General features: G+C 30.6%; 1 protein-coding gene across 1 annotated transcript; it reads left to right on the forward strand.

Moving 5' to 3' along the window:
• Nucleotides 1-14,455: 14,455 nt before the first annotated feature.
• Nucleotides 14,456-15,822, forward strand: LOC135955803 (uncharacterized). The gene is made up of 2 exons (XM_065506168.1): nucleotides 14,456-14,637; nucleotides 14,706-15,822. Exons 1-2 carry the CDS (start codon nucleotides 14,509-14,511, stop codon nucleotides 15,720-15,722), a joined length of 1,146 nt encoding a protein of 381 aa, XP_065362240.1. The 5' UTR covers nucleotides 14,456-14,508; the 3' UTR covers nucleotides 15,723-15,822.
• The last annotated feature ends 684 nt before the right edge of the window (nucleotides 15,823-16,506 follow it).

Consider the following 16,506-nt stretch of genomic DNA (forward strand, 5'->3'; position numbering starts at 1 on the left):
AAAATTTTCATCCGATTTGAACAATTAAAACTAAATTTCCTTAATACATTGATATAAATTTTTATAAGCTTCCATATCAAAATAAGCAATGAAAAACGATTAAAATCAAAAAAGTTGATAAATTTAGTTTTTCTTTTAGATATTCTTAACAAAAACAATACTTGTAACTAACAAATGTATCAAAAAATGCACGCGTGATCAGTTTTCTTTTTAACCCCGTATAAAACTTTAAAGTCGGACAGAGACTGACTGAGTTACAGATCGATAAGTTCACGGACATAACTGAAAACGGTTTTTTCAGAATAACTTCTGAATTTGAGGGTGTTTTGGAAATTTTTTGACATAATTTCTAATGTACTCAGCAAGCCCTATAACCTACGCTAGGTCGTTTTCCAAGTTTTTTTTCCATCGTAGCACCGTGTAATTATTATAGAAAATTCTAAAAGTACCATTAGAATATAGAAAATGTACCAAAAAGCTCCCACTTGTGGTTTCCCACTAACTCGGGTCCATATATCCTTTATTTAATGTTTCTAGGTTCATGGGTGAAGAAATTACGAAAAGTACGATTCGAATGAAGAAAAAGTACCAGAAATTCTACTCACCATATACGCTTAATTTCATGTTTCTATGTCCGTTGTTATAAAAAAATTTAAAAAATACCATTAGAATAAAGAACAAGTACCATACAGTCCACGCCTTTAATTCTCGCTCACTTATGACCATATGTACTGCGGCTCCTCATATATGCTTAATTTCATATTTCTAGATCCATTATTACTTGAAATTAAAAAAGTACTATTCAAATAAAGAAAAATTACCATAAGGTCCCCACTTTTGAATTCCCACACAATCGGATCCGTATAAGCTTTATTTCTATTTCTAGTACCTTTACTGCGACAAAATTTCTCCATTGAATTTTCACTCACAAGTTTGAAGTTTAAAAATACTCCATTTTGCCAAAATTGTTTATGCTGCGGACATGTCTCAAACGATCAAAATATGTGTTAATGTGCCCAAGAAAAAATATGGCATAAAAAAAGTACCAAACCTAGGCACTCAAGATCCAAACAACACCCTGTTAGTTAATTTTTGTATGAATCCAGGAACCAATGTTGATATTTTCAAATAACATTTATTTTCCGTTTTTACCCCCTTTTAGGTACCTTTTTTATCCCCATTGCAGTGGTAAAATTTTATTCAAATAAATTTCCATATCGTGTTGGGATCCCTTAATAAAATATTCATATTCCCTTAATAAAAAAAGTACCAAAAACAAAACTCAATTTTTATCCCTCATCTGTTCGAATTTCTAAAAAGTACCAAATTAATATTTTTATTTTTCGATAAGTAAAGAATGCGATTTAAACTTTTTTCTATGTTTATTAGTTTAAAAGATTCATAGGGTGCCAAAAATGTACCAAAATACAGTTTTTACCACTACAAAAATTCATTATTCAATTATAATTCTAAGAAAAATCGTTTGAAAAATATTCAAGTTATTACCATTTCAAATACAATATCTATATTTTGGAAAGACTTTGAATTTCATGATAATTGGGGCATATAATATAAAATGACAAACAAAATATGATATGTTCATTACAAAAATATATGTATAATAAGCTAAGTGACAAAAATGTCATTAGAAACCTTATCAAATATGTATGCATATATTAACACATTTATTCTTATATAACGATATGTAATTAATAGTTCCTGCACTACTTGTAGCTCATCATTCCGATAACAGCGACAATTAGCGGCAATTCGTGTAATGTTTTCAAATTTCCATCGCATTATTGATCTATCAAATATTTCTCACATGCACTTACAATACGGTTATTGTTAACTAAAATGCCATATTATATTTCTCTTAAATTAAACAAACTATTTAGATAAATAAATTAAACACAAAACAATAACAGAAGAATAGAAAAATAATAATAGTAATAAAAAAATATTAAAAAATTTAACAAAAGTAAGTAACATACCAAATACAAATACCAAAACAAGTAAGCAACAGACGGGCGGGCGGACAAATAAACAAACTGAAATTGTCATGGGAAAATTTTGAATACTCGTACTTATTTGTGTACTTGCTGTTCACGGGTTCCACATAAAAATATCATCCATTCATTCTTTCATTTATTTACACCATTGCTTGGAGGGGTTTTCTTTCAACATTCATTCTAACTACTTATTGTGATAACTTTTCGATCTTTGCTCTTCTCATCGTGCCACTCTTATTTGATCGTCATTAGTAGGAATTTACGAAAATGTCTGTTACACATTGTACGTATGGTTAGATGGACGGACATTCTGTTAGACAGACAGACCATGTTTTGTTTATGAATTTTGACGATGTTTATGATGTTTGTTTTCATTAAGAATGACACAAATTGTGGTAAATATAAAGTTAAATATGTAGTTCATTAAACAATGCCTTAAGAAAAACAAGTAAGAGAGCTATATTCGGCTGTGCCGAATCTTATATACCCTTCACCAAATTATACTTCAAAATAAAAATTTTAAATATTTTTAGATAAACAAAATTTTTTTTTTTTCCAAGTTGCTTTTTTTAATTTTTGGAAAAAAAATTTTTTCGAATTGTTTTTTTAATTTTAAATTTTATTTAATATTTAACGAAAAAAAAACTTTTAGTTTTTTTTTTTAGCTCAAACAAAAACTTGGGTCTTTCTTTTTAGCAAAAAAAAATTAAAAAAGGGCCCATTTTGAAAAAAAAATTCGAATTTGCAACAAAAAAGTCAATAATTGTATGTCTTGACCACCTCTAACTCAGAGACTTCTTGACCGATCTTGTCGAAAAATTGTGTTTGAGTTACTATCCAATAGAATTAACTTGGTGCAAATTTCATTCCCATCGGAAGACATCGATTTCGAAAGTTGGTTCACTTGGCATGAAATACCCCATATACTTTATAGGGTCGGAAAATTATATTGTGGAAATTATAAACGGAATGACAAATTTATATATAGCCCTAACTATAAATGCCCTAACTAGAATTTTTTCGAAAAATTTAAAGCAATATTATCTGAAATAACAGTTTTACAAGCATTTGATAATTTACACATATATAGTTCTTTTTGCAAACTCATAAACCAATTCAAAAACTCTTTTCCCATCACAGTAGAGTTAGTTATTACAGACTTGTGTTTATGCGTGAAATGACCTATCATCCAATCTATAAGAATTCCAATATATTCAAACTCACTTTCTACTTAATTTAATTAACTATATTCGTCAGTCGATGTATGTACCTTAATTTCTAAGATTAGTGGTGTAGGGTATAACAAATAATAATTCGAGTATGCAAGATGAACTGTCTGAAATAAACATACAGGTATGTATGTGTATATATGAAGACAAAACTAACTGAATTGGAAGAAAAGTACAAACAACAAAAACATCTCCCATAAACGACTATGAAAATGAGATAATGAATGACTGAAAATAAAGTGTTGGTAAAATATCACCTCAAGACACAAACACACACGCATTTACATACTTGCTCCACATATGACCCAGCAGTTAAGCAAGTAGTCAATGTATCCCTTAAAGACAGTAATTGTCACAAATGTCTTATCACTTGGCTGACTCCATTTTATATATTTTGGTCATTTGACACGTGTGTGCACTTTGTAGTGCAGAGAGAAGACAATTGGTTACTTTATGCATCCCAAGTAATCTAGCGTGAAGACAATTGTCACTTAAGTGTCTCTAAGTAATCTAGAGTGTAGTCACTTTAAACGTTTTGTGAGTAATTCGTACAAACTGGTTTTTTACAAATTGTGTTAATATAATTCTCATACAGTTTATTTTTATTTTTGCTTAATTATACTGATATCGTATGTAACATAGCATGAAGTCAATAGTCACTTTAGTGTCTCTTAGTAACCTATGGTGAAGTCACTTCAAACCTTTTTTTTGTACTGCAGTTTATTTTACCCACCAGAAGCGTTGACTACCTTCGATCAGCTATCCGATAGTCACATTGTAATCAAAAGGGTCAATTGACCCCCTGCTTAGGACATGCATGTGTTAAAATAACTAGTCAAGTAGCTGATCAAGTAACCAGTTACAAAGCTAGCAAGTTAACTGACGCTATGTAACCAGTTTGTGAATCCAATGCGTTGCCTACTTTGGACCAGCTATTAGACAGTCCCATTGTAATCAAAAAGAGACAATTGACCCCCTTCCTAGGACATGCCCGTGTTAAAATGACTAGTCACGTGGCTATTGAAGTAACTAGCTCCCACCCTAAATGATGGGTAAAATCACTAGTTCGGTACTGTCTCCTAGAACTGCTGGGGATGCTCTCATACTGATACTTTCATGCATAAGTAACTTTGACAAAAATTATACAAATTTTGCAGCATTTTCAAAGTATTTAGTTTTATAATTGTATAAATTAATAAGTTAGTAAGAACCCTTAATTTAACTGGATATCCATCAAATTTCTTAAATGAAATTGTTGATGAAAAATGCAAAACCTAATTCCAATTCATTAAAAGGGTAGGTCAACATTTATCACTGGAAGATAATTTCTTGTACTGAAATACATACGCTTAAATTACATCTTTCGAGTAGCATCTACAATGATCTTAACAGACAAAACTAGTATATTCGAATTCTAGAGCTTTCGATGTTAATGTTAGCAGCTTAAACATTTCGTGTTGTCATACTTAAAAACAATGCTATCAATATTATTGATAAGTAGAAGCTTCTACTGATGGACATTTTTATAAACTCGATGAATGTTGCAGGCAGTCGTTACAGACTGTTAAATTCAAATCGCTATTGCACATTCGTAACAAAATATATTTTATGATATTATAATAGCACTGTCCAACAAATTAAGACTTTTTGATTAGAACAAAATAATTCTGAAAGGGCATGTTACTAGATCATTTTTGTAGAATAAACTTATAGTGCAGCTGGTCTGAGTTTTTTTTTACGGTGGGTCAAAGTTTTTATTGCTTGATCGAATGGAGCATTATAATAAAAGAAAAAATATCCTTTCAAAAAATACGAAAATTTACGCCGAAAAATTTCAGTGGGGTTCACCAATGATATAAAAGTTGTAAATAAAGCTCTTTAGCTAAATTACATGCCACCTTGGGTGTCACACATATTTAAAAAATCAATTTATGATCCGATGAGCTGAAATTTAAAATATAAATAGTCCTTGAGAATCATTCATACGTATGTAAGTTATCTCTTTTAGTTCAAGAGATTCAAAATTGGAACCTGTAAAAATGGCCTATTTTTTAAGTTTTTTCCCAAAAAAATTCCATATATTTTTCTTTTATAGAAACAAATTTTCTTCGGGACTATATACAATTTTTATATGAACTTTTTAGGAGAACTTAATGCAAATGCGTGTGAAGTAAAATTTGGCTCACTTAATCGGACATAATTATCCCCAGCCCAATCATAACTTGGACAATTTACAAAAAAAATTGAGTAAATAATTTTAAAAACACAAAGCACCGTTTTCCGATGAAGATCCATAATTGTATAGTTCTATATGTTACTGAATTACATGCAAAGTTTTTTTACTATCATATTGTAAATAACATAACAGTGGCACTTTTATAAAAAAAAACTCAGGTCATTTAGGTCTACATTAGTTCCGAACTTTGTTATTATATTTTTATCCTATATTATTTAAATTTAAAAAATAAAATTATTATATATGATTTTCCATAAAGAAAAATATAAAATTTGAATCAATGTAAAATGTAATTCAATGCCATTATAAAATTTGCCATTTTTTATTTTCAAATACCGAAATTCCTAAAACGGCAAAAAATGTGTTCAGCTCATTCGGATCATAAATAGATTTTGCTAACTAAGCGTAAAGAGCTTTATTTGCAACTTTGGTAAATTTGGTGATCCCATTGAATTTTTTCTACAAACATTTTCTTAGAATATTTTAATAATTAAATATCCTTTTTGAGAGGACTTTTTTTGATTTTTTGACACCTAAAGAGAGCATCTAGAGGATTAAGATCTTCCAGAAAAATTATCTCCCTTCTATCAAAAAATTAAAACATTTACCCACTGTAAAAAATTCTCAACATTTCCTTTCAGAATTATAGTGTCGCTGTTCTGGTCCAAAAATGCTGGTGGACAGTGTAGTCAGCAAAATCACAATATTATGACCACTACGAGTATTTACTTGTCACAACAAATATTTTGATATCCATATTGGCCATATTTTAAACATGATATCTACCAGATTAAATTTCCGATAACACGCACACTAAGAATGGAATTTAAAATTTATTTTAGGTATCAAAACAGTATTCTTTTATGATGCTATTGAACTGATTTTTGTAACGTTCAAAAATATTAGTGTAACAGTCATCTTTTAGTATACCGATTGTCTCAGAATCACTTTCTGAGTCGATTTAACGATATCAGCTCGTCTCTCCGTCTTGCTGGCTGCCGATGAAAACATCTACATGGACAGCCGTTAAAAATGTCCTCCAGAAATAGGACCTTTTCGATCATTTTTTATTATATTCTTTATTGAATCTTTCTTTTAAGAATTTTACAATAAGTATTAAAATCTTAACCTAAAATAAATTTATTATCTGACCAGATCCAGTATTTCCAATCTCCTCAGTCGTTTATGACCCTCAAATGACAGCAACTCCCTTTTTGAAAAGTTGTTACTTGAGAATATTGACAACAGGCTATGATATCACTTGAGTGACGTCTTTTCCCGGCTTTTTCGATCATAAATGTATGATTTATAGTGGTATGCACACAAAACTCGCCACAAATATGTTTTATATAAAATGAAATTACATTTAATTACACTTCTAAAAATCACTTTACCGAGCACAAAACATTTAAAAAATGTTGGTATCCAAATAAAATAAAGAAATCGTACCGCCCAGTTTCCATAATTAGTCTCCCACACAATCTCGCTTCCAAAAATTAATTTAACAAGAACAAATTTTTTAAAAATATTTTAATGTGCTAAAACTCCCAACATTTATTTTAGTAAATAAATTATTGCAATTTTATTTTTGTCTTTTAATACTAACTTAAAATTTTTCTATGAAAATTTGTAATAATTCGTTATACATATTTGCAACACATTTTTCAGCAAAAACTGGAAAAAAAAATCAGATCGGAGGAGTGTGGTTTAGCATTATCCGATTTGACACAAATTTTCAACTTTGAATTTTATATCATGTGTCACGCTAATTCAGAGAGAATATTTTAATAGTGACTGGTGAAACGATTTTAATTCTTTTTCTTATTTTGGGGACGGGCGGACAGTGCCGGTGGCTAAGAAAGTGATTTCATTAATTTATTTTAAAGTATATTAGTTACAACAATGTTTTACGAAATTGTACCTCTATAGGTCTGGCATTAATTAATGCGTATTAAAATAAAAAAAAAATTAAATAATTTTTGAAAAATGTTCTCATGATACTTTTTGTTTACATTTGTTGTTATTATTGAAATAATATTGTTATTGTTATTACTGTTGTTATTATTATTTTTGTTGCTGGATGTTGTGTTGTTATATTTTAGTTAACAACGAAAAATACCTGGAGAAAAACAAAAACACACATAGACTAAAAAAACACCAGCAAACAAACAAAAACAAGCAACAATCAGAAAAACTTTATCGCCCAGAAAAGTGTGGGTACAACATCATTTTGTAAGTATTAAAATTTTAGTTTTGTTTGGGCCTTCAGGAAAATTTCCCACAATCATTATTCATAATGTAATCACACATACACTCGCCCAATACACATATACAAACAAATACACAAACAACCATAGACACATAGATACTCGGGCATACAAACAGAAGTAATGAGTCGCAATGAATTTTGTTTAAAGTATTGATTAGAAAGCTTTAAAAAAACTCATTCAAATGCCATCAAACAAAGAGGCAAATAACATTTAACAATTAGTAATAATGGTCTATTGTACAAATTAATTTGAAACCTAATTGTTAGAAAAGAAATTCCGAAATTCGATCATTAAAGTTTAGTGGGAAAAACAATTAGTTGGGCTGTGCAACAAGTAATTCTTTTGATAAAAACCAATTGGCCAACAAACAATTTATAAATATAGTTAAGAAGGGTAGTGTATTTAGTAGATATGTTATTCGAATAACCAAGGAAAAAATATAATTTTTATTCAAATAAATAAAATTTTACAATTTCGAATAAAAAAAATATTCAATCAACAATTGTGGATCGAATAAATTTATTTTCATGTTAAAATTAAAAAAAATATTATATAAACAAAATTTTGAACAAAATTATAAAGAAACAACACCGAATAATATAATTTATAATATATTTTAGACAAATGCCATTGTAGCCGGAAAAAGTGTCTCTTTGGTGCTCATTATGGAGATGTCATTGGACCATATATTTTCGAAAATGACGGTGGAAGAACCGTTACTCACCGTCAATTCAGAGCGCTATGGCCGTATGTTAACCGACTGGTGTTTGTATGCAATTGAAGATTATGAACTGAACGATATGTAGTTTCAACAAGACTGTGCCACGAGCCACACAACACTACCGATTTTGTTTTCCAGAACACGTAATTTCACGTTTTTGGCGAAGTCAATTTGCCACCAAGATCATGCGATTTAAGCCGTTCGACTTTTTTGTGGTGCAGAGATACCTTCAGAAATGTGCGAAAAAGTAGTCGAAAACTTCCTCAAAAGGATCGACTACTGCAACCAATCTAGAGGCGGTAATGGTAAGTTTCAAGCATTATAATGAAATAAAAGTTTCATCGAAGTCATAGCTTTGAGTATGTTTAATTTAACTTTGCTTTTGAAAACGGTCTAAGTACTGAGTTCGAAAAAATCTTAATACACGTTTTTCATTAAAACTTTTAACATAAGTATTATTTGATTTTTTTTTTTTTTGATCAAGTTACCTTCGTAAAGCATGTCAGTTATTATGTTTAATGTCAATTATGTTCATTTGTTGTTAATCTGATTTAAGTGAATGGCAAGAAAAAAGTGTGTCCTACAAAAAGTTGGGCAAACAATCAAAGGTCTGCCTTAAACTGACTCCAATGTTATTAAACAGTATCGGGAGAACTTGTCCGTTGATAGAAAACCTGGTTCATGTAGAATGAATGGTCCATGTTTCTAAAGCCAATAAATAGAAAGCATTTTTAAAAGAGCTCTTAACACATCCGGTAGGAAAGCAGTCCGGTTAGATCAGCCAAGTAAGGCGTCTATCCAAATGAATACCAATGTATGTAACGTGATCAGATTGTGGGATGTTCTCAATGTTTAATGTCACTGGTGGACAACTTCCTCTCCTAAGTGAAAACGTTATGTGCTTGCTTTTGATTTCATTCACTTGTATTCTCCATTTTTTTAACCACGTATCCACGAGCCTGAGATAATTATCTGGGTTTCTTAAGTCCACACGAGAACTAAGAATAGCAGTGTCATCTGCAAAGGTGGAAATGGTTAATTCTTCGGACTCGGGCAAATCAGAGGTTTACAATAGGTACAGGATTGGTCGTAGAACACTTCGCTGAGGTACAGCTGCATTGATCGCATAGTCGCATTTCACATAATCGCCGCATTTTATCCTAATCAAGCGATCCGATAGGTAAGACTCTAGTATTTTGTGTGCACTAGAAGGCAGTAGGCATTTAATCTTGTGTATTACACATTTCTGCCAAACCTTGTCGAAAGCTTGGGCAACATCTAAAAATATTGCCCAACAGTAATTTTTTAGTTCGAAAGATTTTCGTATCTCTACAAGTAGGTGGTTAACTTGCTCAATTGTACCGTGATGATCCGAATTGTTAATCTGGGATAATGTCTTACTATTTAAGAATGTTAAAATTTTCCTTTGGACTACTTTCTCAAATAGTTTAATAGGTCTGTAGGATGATGCCAATGTCAAATTCTTTCCTGGCTTGGGTATCATTAAACTCTGCTTAGCAGCAGGAGATCTGTTGTGTTGCAAATCTTTTCTACATCTCCGCTTTTCGAGGAGGAGTCTATTAGTTTCTGCATAGAAATATACATTTTAGGTTTAGGAGGAATTAGAGTAATTCAAGGCCGAAAATATTAGAGACTTTAAGTCTCTGACACAATTATTGATATCCTCCTCACACTGTATGTTATATTCAGTGTGGATATGGCTGCTGATGTATTTTTTTATATTTCAACCAATCAGTCTTGAATAATAAAGCTTTAGTATGGGACCATGTATATTGGCCGTAATAGTTTAGTATAACGGGAGAATGATCAGAAGAAGATAGTTCATATGATATTTCTGCAGTAATAGAGTTTCTATTTAAATTCCTTGATATGGCAAAATCTATTAGATCAGGGATTACTCTAGGATCACAAGGCCAATAAGTAGGCTGACCAGATGATATAAAACCTAAGCAATTTTTACGATCAACTAGTGTCTTGTACAGCTGTCTGCCTTTGGGATTCATTAATCTGGAACCCCAATATTGTATGCTTAGCGTTGTAGTCACAACAATTCTTCAACATGTTCCTTAGTCACAGAAAATCGTGGATTCTCCAACTTCACATTCTAAGGAATGGATGTTGCTTGCATATAGTTTTTTGAGAATCTTTCTAGGGGGACCACCATAATATGTATACGTATTAATATTTGTCCCTAATTAGAAATTTTAACATTTAAGGATCAGTATGGACCGACTTAAATATTTACCCCTTTTGTAATTTATTTTCAAAAATTCAAATGTTTTAGTGAAAACCTAAAATTGGAAATATCTCGAAAACTCACCGTACGATTTTAAAATTTCTGTAGTATTTGTGTTAATGTGCTAGAACTAGATATACAAGATGTTTTGTAATTTTAAAACTTATTTATATCCATGTTTTAAGTAGTAAGTATTTATTTTAGAAGTGGTCAGGTGAATTTTTGTCGATTAAGTCAATCTTTGAAGAATGGAGAAGGTTCTAAGCATGTTCTCTAATTAAAAACAAGCCAACATCCAACATAAATTTATTGATTTTCTTTGATACAATACGTAGTATATTATTCTGCTAAGAAGAACAATATTAAATTCATTTTAAAAAAGATAATGCCAGCAATATTATAAGCTCTTTTTTGCGAAAATCCTAAAAGTCATCACAATACAAAAACAAATACAGGCCGACAAAATTCCAAGGAACTATAACGCAAATTTAACATTCAAACCGCTTGATTATATGAATCAAAGCCAGGCAATTATCAGGATTCAAAAAGCATTGGCTCTTGTCAGAATTCATAAAAACTAAACGTTCAAATCACAAATCAAATCTTCAAATAGTTGCATATAAATACGCACACGAATAATTTCGCATACAAATAATGGTTTCTTTAGTCCCTTCAATCATTTGTTTGCTCTCTAACGTCTCGCGTCTTTAGACGTCCTCAGATGTGTTGGGATGGATGTGTTGTTGGCTGCTTTGGAATTCATCTAATTCATGGGGTTGTTGTTCATTGTTGTATCTTTTGTTTTGGTTCTTACTTTTTAAACAATCAGTGATATGCAGTTTACTACCTGTCCATTTGGCTTTTATTCACCAAAAACAAAGACAGAAATGTATCAAAAAGATTTCAAAATAACAATCAAAACAAAAACGTTTTCTTTTCATGACTTAAATTTCGCGCTATAGCGCCGTTATTACGGCCATATATTCGGACAGACATGGTCGTATAACAATGATAAATTTATGTATATTTTGTATCGTCATGTCATCATCATCATCATCTGTTGCCATTTGCAGTAAAACGTTTGAATTCTTTAAGAAGGAGTTTAGTTGATTCTAAAAAAAGAAGAAAGAAAAAACAAAGTCATCACTTTTATTTGGAAGAGATCACTGGCCTTGTGGTTTTGTTTTAATTTATTGTTTGATCGAGTGTCTGTAAAATATTTAATGGTATGTTGTTGATTTTTTTTGTTTCAGTAAAATATTATTGCTATTAGGTATTAGAACCTAATAATTAGGTATATTCCATTATGGAAATAGTTTAAAAACAAGCATTGATATGTCTCCTGAAATCAGAAACGTCTACAGTTTATGGCTGGTAGATGATGGTATTTTGGATTAACTACATTATGCGACAAATAGTAGGGGTCAATTATCGGCGGGGGTTCTGCCCACAGGGAAAAGTTAGATCTGTAAAAAAAAGTTTCTCTGGGTCAGTTCTATATCGATAACTTTTTTTTATTATTTTTTGGGTCAAAAGAAAACCTAATTCTACGAGTGGGATATCTCTCAAAATAAATGTTTTGTAACTCAAGACATACAATTTTTGAGTTAAAACATTTATTTTGGTGTCTATCCCACTAAGAGACCAAAAAGCTCTTAAATTTCTTTTGAGAAAAATTAAAAAACCATCAAAAATCCATTTTGAAAAAAATTCAAAAAAGATTTAGATTTTGCCAAAAAAATCTAAAATTTTATATCTTGAGTTACAAAACATTTATTTTGAGAGATATCCTACTTACATCCCACTAAGCGACAAAATGGGTGTTCAATGAAAATATCTAAGCTTTCTTTTCAAAAAAGGCTCATTTTGAAAAAAAATCAAAAAAATGTTTGATATCGGAAAAAAAATGTCAACATTTTTTTAAACTATTTGGGACACATTTTGCTAAGACCAATTACATATTGTTCTATATAAGTTACATGGATGAGAAAAAACACCTGTTTGGCCAAAATGTCAAATTTTTACCACCTCTAACTCTCCACCGATCTTGTTAAAAAATTGTGTCTGATTCTATCCAATAGAACTAACCTTGGTGCATTTCATCCCGAAGACATCGATTTCAGTAGTTGGCATGAAATCCCCCAAATATATTTTTTTAATACAACCACAATTTAATTTATTTTAGTCTTAGACATTTCGTTTTGTTATACCCTTCACCTTCGTGAGAATATATATGTATATCCGTCTGTCTGTCTGTTAAAACCAACTTTCCGAAGCCCCCAAATAACTTACATACACGATTCATACATCAAAATCTCCGGAATTCTTCCGGCTCGGTTGCTATGTATTTAAAATCGATCCACAAATGCTGAGATATAAGGAAAAAACAGGACAACCTCGATTTTTTACCTATTTTTGACCTATATCTGGATTACTAAGTCATTAATATAGACAATATGGATATCTAATTATAGATATTCCAAAGACCTTTGCAAAGACCATAGTATGTTGGACCTATAATGGGTCAAAATATTTTTTAACCCGAATTTTTTTTTTCAGTTTTTACGCTGAATATTAAACATAAAATTGAAAAAACAAAAACAATTTAAAAAAAATTAAATTTATAAAAAAAAATTAAAAAAATCAATTCCAAATTTTTTTTTCCAAAAAATTAAAAAACAACTTTAAAAACAAAATTTCTTGTTTAATATTTAAAATTTTTATTTTGAAGTATAATTTGGTGAAGGGTATCTATATAAGATACGGCACAGCCGAATATAGCTCTCTTACTTTTTTTTTATAATTTTCTTTTGTTTGACGTTATAGGTAGAGAAAAATACGCGGGAAAAATTTCTCGGGAATATTTTTTTGGAAATTTTCGGGAATTTCTTTATAAGATATCGTAAAATTACAATATTCATTTTCATTGATATGGTAAAATGTTTGGCTAATTGAATGATTCATTATATCCAGAAATGCTATCGGTTCTAGCAACAGATAGTCAGTTGTCAGAATAGCATTACGGTTAAAATAACCGAATTTTTCTCACACAACTCAAACCAAAGTAAAAAATTCTATGATTAAGAATGAATCAAATTGAAATAGTTTGTTCTTAAAGGAATAATTAAGGAGCTTAGCTCTACAACTTTTAAGGATATTCATATTTATAGAAAATAATTGTAGAACCATATAGTAATTTTATACTTCTTTTAAAACGGTTCTAGTAAAATTCCAAGACAATAGTATATTCGAAAAAATTTTACTGGTTTTTTGGTTTGATTTAGTATTAAAAAATTCCCGGGAATTCCGGGGAATGAAAACATTTTTAAATTTCCTCTCAGGAAAGGAAAAAGTCAGGGAAATTAAGAAATTAGTTCTACCATGGACCAACACAAAAATTATATACGAATATGTTACCCCCTGTCTATACTTGACAAATATTTATCATAACAATAAATGACGTTTGTTGTCAAGACAAAGTTGTCTGAGCAAAACACTAACAATTTTGTCATAACGATGCAATAATACTAATAAATGGGGACTATACCTGATCATTTTTTATCTTGACAACCATTTTGACGTTTATCATAATACAAATTTATCAGGTATAGACAGGGTGTTGCAAAAAGTTGGCCTGTTTAAAAAGGCTTGGGAAACACTGAACTATACAAAATATATAATTGTTGGCATATTAATAATTACAAAAATTAAATACAAAATTATTTGTAAACATACATAAGAATTTGTAAACTTCTTAAAAACATTCCATTACAAAATAAAATTATGACATCAAAATGCCAACCACCAAAGAGTCCATACTACAAGCATGAATTCAACATATGTTCAATACCGACATCCATCGATCCACTGTTTATGGAAAATATTAATGATGTAGCAGATACAATGGTTGAGGTACATACATAAATACATATGACCTTAAATATGATTTATATTTAACCATAGAACGAAATATTTTGTAGATTTTGATTGTATGTGGCATACACCGTTGCAAGGCCAAAGCAGCTAAATGTATAGTAATCAAAGCATTTAAATTTTACGATATCAAACGACATCGATTTGATGTGATCGAGGATGCAGGCATTTGTAGAAGTGACATGATCTGTGAATTTCAATGTAAATGCATGATGACTCATATAGAAGCTATGCTGGCATACTGCATTGTTAAGAGAGCTGTAAAAGCTTTTTATCATGGAACTCCTGACTACAGTATACGAAGTCCTATTACTGAGGCTGTCATACTAAAGGAACAAGAATTCATATGGCAACATGCTGCCACAAGAACCATCAACGTGTTTGAAACGTACGAACCTCTGCTTTTCCACGCACATCAAAATTATGCCAAGCAAATTGTAAAAATCTACCAAGAATTACATGATCGCTTAAAAAGTCGTGCCGATCCCGTAGTAATTGAAGATTTTCATCCCAGAGGTTGTGTTAAAAGGGTTATTATTGGAACAAAATCACCAACTAATTTGAACAACGAAAAACCATTGTGTGTCGAGAAATGTGAAAAAATTGTACAAATGAATACGTTTATCGAGAATTTGCCAAACAAAGAGTTTCCATTAGAAAATGCATCCAACTCTTGTGATTTAATTGGTGGTTTTAGGAAAACCTCTGCATCAACTCTTCCCATCAATGTACAAGAAAAGCGGAAGAAAAAACCAAAAAATATTGGTCTTAATCTTCCACGCTGTTATAAATGCAATTGTCCTCAGTTGATTTGTGATTGTAATATAGAAAAAGATACTGGCATAGTAGCAATCGAATGTTCACAGGGTGCATACGAATGCCAGTGGTTTAGAATTGATAAACATGACGAACATGATCCGTGTACAGAAAAACGAGAACTACATCAATGTCCAGTTGATTGTCCAACCTCGGAAAGCTCCAGCGAATCAGATGAATGTGAATATTGTGAATGCTCTGGCGAAGATGAATCGGACAAAAGTTCAGAAAAATTAGAAGAGGAATAATTTTAAGAAACGGATAATGGAGATACTTTACATATCGTCACCTAAAATGCAAAACAATGTATCATCAAAAAATTCGAAACTGATTTTATTATTGATTACGATTCACTACATCATATTACATGTGTGTACAAAATTAAAATTTTACTATAAAAAATAACCAAGTTATAACCAAAATTGAAACTAAAGTATCACCAAGTATATGATTTTCTTGAACAATAATAAATCGTTTTTACCTTATTTTAGGTAGTATCCTAATTTTTATGCCCTTCACCTTCGTGAGAAGGGTATATATTTTTGTCATTCCGTTTGTAATTTCTACATTTTTCATTTCCGACCCTATAAAGTATATATATTCTGGATCCTTATAGATAGCGGAGTCGATTAAGCCATGTCCGTCTGTCTGTCCGTCTGTCTGTTGAAATCAATTTTCTGAAGACCCCAGATATCTTCGGGATCCAAATCTTCAATAATTCTGTCAGACATGCTTTCGAGAAGTTTGCTATTTAAAATCAGCAAAATCGGTGCATAAATAACGGAGATATGAGCAAAAAACCGGGACAACCTCGATTTTTTACCTATTTTTGATCTACAGTGGTGGCCAGGAATTTAAGACAAAAATTGTTTGCTAAATTCCATGTAATTGTCAATTATTTTTTCAAATATTTCCACAAATATGTATGCATGAAGACTGTTTTAACACAGAAGTGTGTTTTATTCGACTGTGTCATTTCATACATATTCACCATGAACACATACAATTTTTCTACAACTTGACCAAAAATTT

The sequence above is a fragment of the Calliphora vicina genome, chromosome 3 (assembly GCF_958450345.1).
Source record: "Calliphora vicina chromosome 3, idCalVici1.1, whole genome shotgun sequence".
In the NCBI taxonomy this organism is placed as follows: domain Eukaryota; kingdom Metazoa; phylum Arthropoda; class Insecta; order Diptera; family Calliphoridae; genus Calliphora; species Calliphora vicina.